Source organism: Triticum dicoccoides, chromosome 6B (genome assembly GCF_002162155.2).
Source record: "Triticum dicoccoides isolate Atlit2015 ecotype Zavitan chromosome 6B, WEW_v2.0, whole genome shotgun sequence".
In the NCBI taxonomy this organism is placed as follows: domain Eukaryota; kingdom Viridiplantae; phylum Streptophyta; class Magnoliopsida; order Poales; family Poaceae; genus Triticum; species Triticum dicoccoides.
The window spans coordinates 182284337-182287136 of record NC_041391.1 but is presented as its reverse complement, the minus strand read 5'-3'; the positions used below and the strand labels follow the sequence as shown (position 1 = coordinate 182287136).

The 2800-nt window shown below is 56.1% G+C and overlaps 1 protein-coding gene across 1 annotated transcript; it reads right to left on the bottom strand.

The window, feature by feature from the left end:
- Positions 1 to 346: 346 nt before the first annotated feature.
- On the bottom strand, positions 347 to 2550 carry LOC119324912 (F-box/LRR-repeat protein At5g02910-like). The gene is made up of 3 exons (XM_037598677.1): positions 1403 to 2550; positions 1164 to 1325; positions 347 to 1054 (listed from the first exon to the last, which is right to left on the bottom strand). The coding sequence occupies exons 1-3, from the start codon at positions 2312 to 2314 to the stop codon at positions 692 to 694; spliced, it is 1437 nt and encodes a 478-aa protein (XP_037454574.1). The 5' UTR covers positions 2315 to 2550; the 3' UTR covers positions 347 to 691.
- Positions 2551 to 2800: the final 250 nt, after the last annotated feature.

The following is a 2800-nucleotide window of genomic DNA, read 5'->3' as shown; positions in this document are numbered from 1 at the left end:
TAGTAGGTTATAGAGAACCTTGCTTCATCAGAATGCTCCTGTACAAACTATACCTATATAGTATTCCCTCCGTCCGGAATTACTTGTCGCAGAAATGGATGTATCTAGACGTATTTCTAGTTCCAGATACATTCATGTCTATCCATTTCAGCAACAATTCAGGGCGGAGGGAGTAGAAGTCAAGAAACCTAGACGAAATAAGGCAATAGCGATTTTGAGACTAACCAAGGGAGCTCAGCTCACCTCAAGCGGACAACACCAAGGTATCTTACATCAGGCAGTAACTTACCAATCCAAAGGTACAACAAAATCTATGCACGGTCCAGGATCTGAAATCAGTTGTCCAGTTTGTCCCGCAAAGAATGTAGTCAGTCCTGTTCCTATGGTGTAAGCATATTTGTTCCGTATACATGATTTCCCAGCAGCAACTTATACATAAGCTAACTACAAAGAGATGACTGATCAGGCTAATCACAAAGCTATTTAGGGAGAAAAGAAGAGGAAAAGACGCAGATCTTGACATCTCACATTTTAACCATCTTGTCAGAATATCTGAAGTACAAATTTGCGAAAATGTTCTACCATACTCTGTATGTGTCCCAGATTTGTATTTCATTCTTGTTGCCTAACAGCTATAAATGTAATGATTTAGAAGAAATAATCGGACTACAGCACTGTTGCTAATTTCAAGCTAAAATCTGATGAAGACTTCTGAGTGCAATGGCTGGGCATGAGAACTATCAGGCCCACTGAAAACTATCTGGGTGCCTGCTGAAGCTCTTTCAAGAATTTCTGCCTTTCGAGAAAGGGGCAGCACATCTGACTGAATCTTTCGTAGCCCTTGTGGGTGATCCTCTTTAGGAGCAACCAGGAACAATTTCTTAAGGCAACTGGCCTTTGTCAGCAGAAAATCGAGCAGGCGCATCTCATTGTGATGCCCCTTGAAGTTTGTCATCTTGGCCAACCGAAGGTTTTCTAATCCGTCTTCAGGCTGTTCTTCCTCTGCCACGTCCAAGTAATTCCTCGTGAACGAATCATGTGTGTTTGTTGGTAGCTGTCACATCAAGTGCCATATATTGAGAATCAAAACATCCAGACATCATGCATATAGTACATATAATGAATGGACTATGACCAAATACATTGCGTATAAAGATAACAACCTGCACGAAGAGCCTCTCCAACTGAGGACAGGAACAGGTCTTGAGGAAGCTAAAAATGTCTGCGAGGTTGGAGTTGGCCATCCCGAACATGAGCAACTGAAGCTCCTTCAATCTCCGGAGGTTGGTCTCCTTGACGATGGTGGCCAGTGACGCAGACACGTACTACAGGCAGAACAAGTATCAGCGTATAGGCAATGAAAAGTGCTACACAAGGAAATGGAATAGATGCCGAGACGAACCTGGAGGGCAATGCTGCATATGGTGAGGGTGGTGATGTTGGCAAGGTGAGGAACCGCCGAGGGCAAATTGGTGGGCGGCAAGCCGGCCTCTGGCCCGCCAGAGCAGAGGTAGAGATCCTGAAAAGAGTCTCCAACGCCAGAGAAAAGGTTGCTGCAGAGGAAGGGCCCGCTGAACCGGAAGGAGCGGAGGCGGGGCGCCGCCGGGACGCGCAGCTCGGTGGTGCGGGAGCAGTCCACGACGGTGAGGCTCCTGAGGTTGGCGGCCCCGACGGTGGTGAAGTCGATGCGGCGTAGGTGTCGGCAGTAGCGGAGCTCGAGGTCGCGGAGGCAGGGGCAGGCGGCGACGACCCGGCGCAGCGCGGCGTCGGTGATGGAGACGGAGTGGAGGTGGATGACCTCGAGCGTGGCGACCATGGCGTTGGCGGAGGCCGTGAGGTGGAGCCCGCGCACCGAGAGGCGCGCCAGGAGCGGGCTCCCGACGGGGAAGTGCACGGCGAGCGCGCCGGCGCGGCGCTGGCCCCCGCGCGCGCCGCGGCCGCCGCCGCCGTCGAGGCGGAGCTGCAGGTCCTCGACGCCGCAGGCCGCGGCGTAGTCGACGCAGCGCTTGAGGTCGGCCTGCGCGAGCTGGCCCGGGTGGAAAGCGAGGGAGAAGACGTCGACCCGGCGCCGCCCGCGCCGGTCCACGGCCGCGAGCTGCGCCTGGGCCCCCGAGGGGCCCGGCGGGGCGCGGAGGCGCAGCGAGGAGGGCACCGGCCAGCGCTGCTCCCAGAGGTCCCGCCACCGCGAGGAGAGCGCGCCGGTGCGGATGGCGCACTTGAGCGGCAGCAGGCTGAGAATCTGCAGGCGCAGCGCGTCGGGCAGCTCCGAGATGCGGTCCTCCCACCCCGCCGCGCGCCGCCGCTCCCGCTCCATCCTCCTCTTCTTCCCTACCCCGTCCGCATCGACCGGGATTCGCTCGCAGGGGGATGGTGATGGGCTGGCCGCGTGCGTGCGTGCCGCTGGGGTCACTGGACTAGGACGGCGAGGGCGAAGGCGAAGGCGAAGGCGAAGGGAGGGAGAGACGTGTGGAGGCGTCTCGCCGGGCCGGTGCGGTGCGGTGCGCGTTGCGTCTCCCCTTCCAATCCCTCTGGCTCTCCTCCTCTCCCCTCCTGGCCCGCCCGTCCCTCCTCTACCACTCTTCTACCTTTGTTTGGTGCGCCGGTCAGCAGTCCGTCCCTCCCTCCCTCCCCCGGCCCGCGTCGCGTCCGTACCGTTGCGTTGCCGTTGCGTTCGCATGAGTAAATTGCACAGAAGTATCACAATTGGGGCATTGGAAGCAAATTGGTACCAAGTTTGGTAATTTTTACATGTCAGTATCAAGTCTGGGGCTATACGTTACAAAAAGGTCTAAATCGCGTA

Excerpts from the sequence above, each read along its gene's own strand:
- LOC119324912 (XM_037598677.1), bottom strand. The coding sequence starts at position 2,314 with ATGGAGCGGGAGCGGCGGCGCGCGGCGGGGTGGGAGGACCGCATCTCG. Across the intron at positions 1,326-1,402 it reads TATGCAGCATTGCCCTCCAG|TACGTGTCTGCGTCACTGGC; the intron begins GTTCGTCTCGGC and ends TTCTGCCTGTAG. Across the intron at positions 1,055-1,163 it reads TGGAGAGGCTCTTCGTGCAG|CTACCAACAAACACACATGA; the intron begins GTTGTTATCTTT and ends TTGATGTGACAG.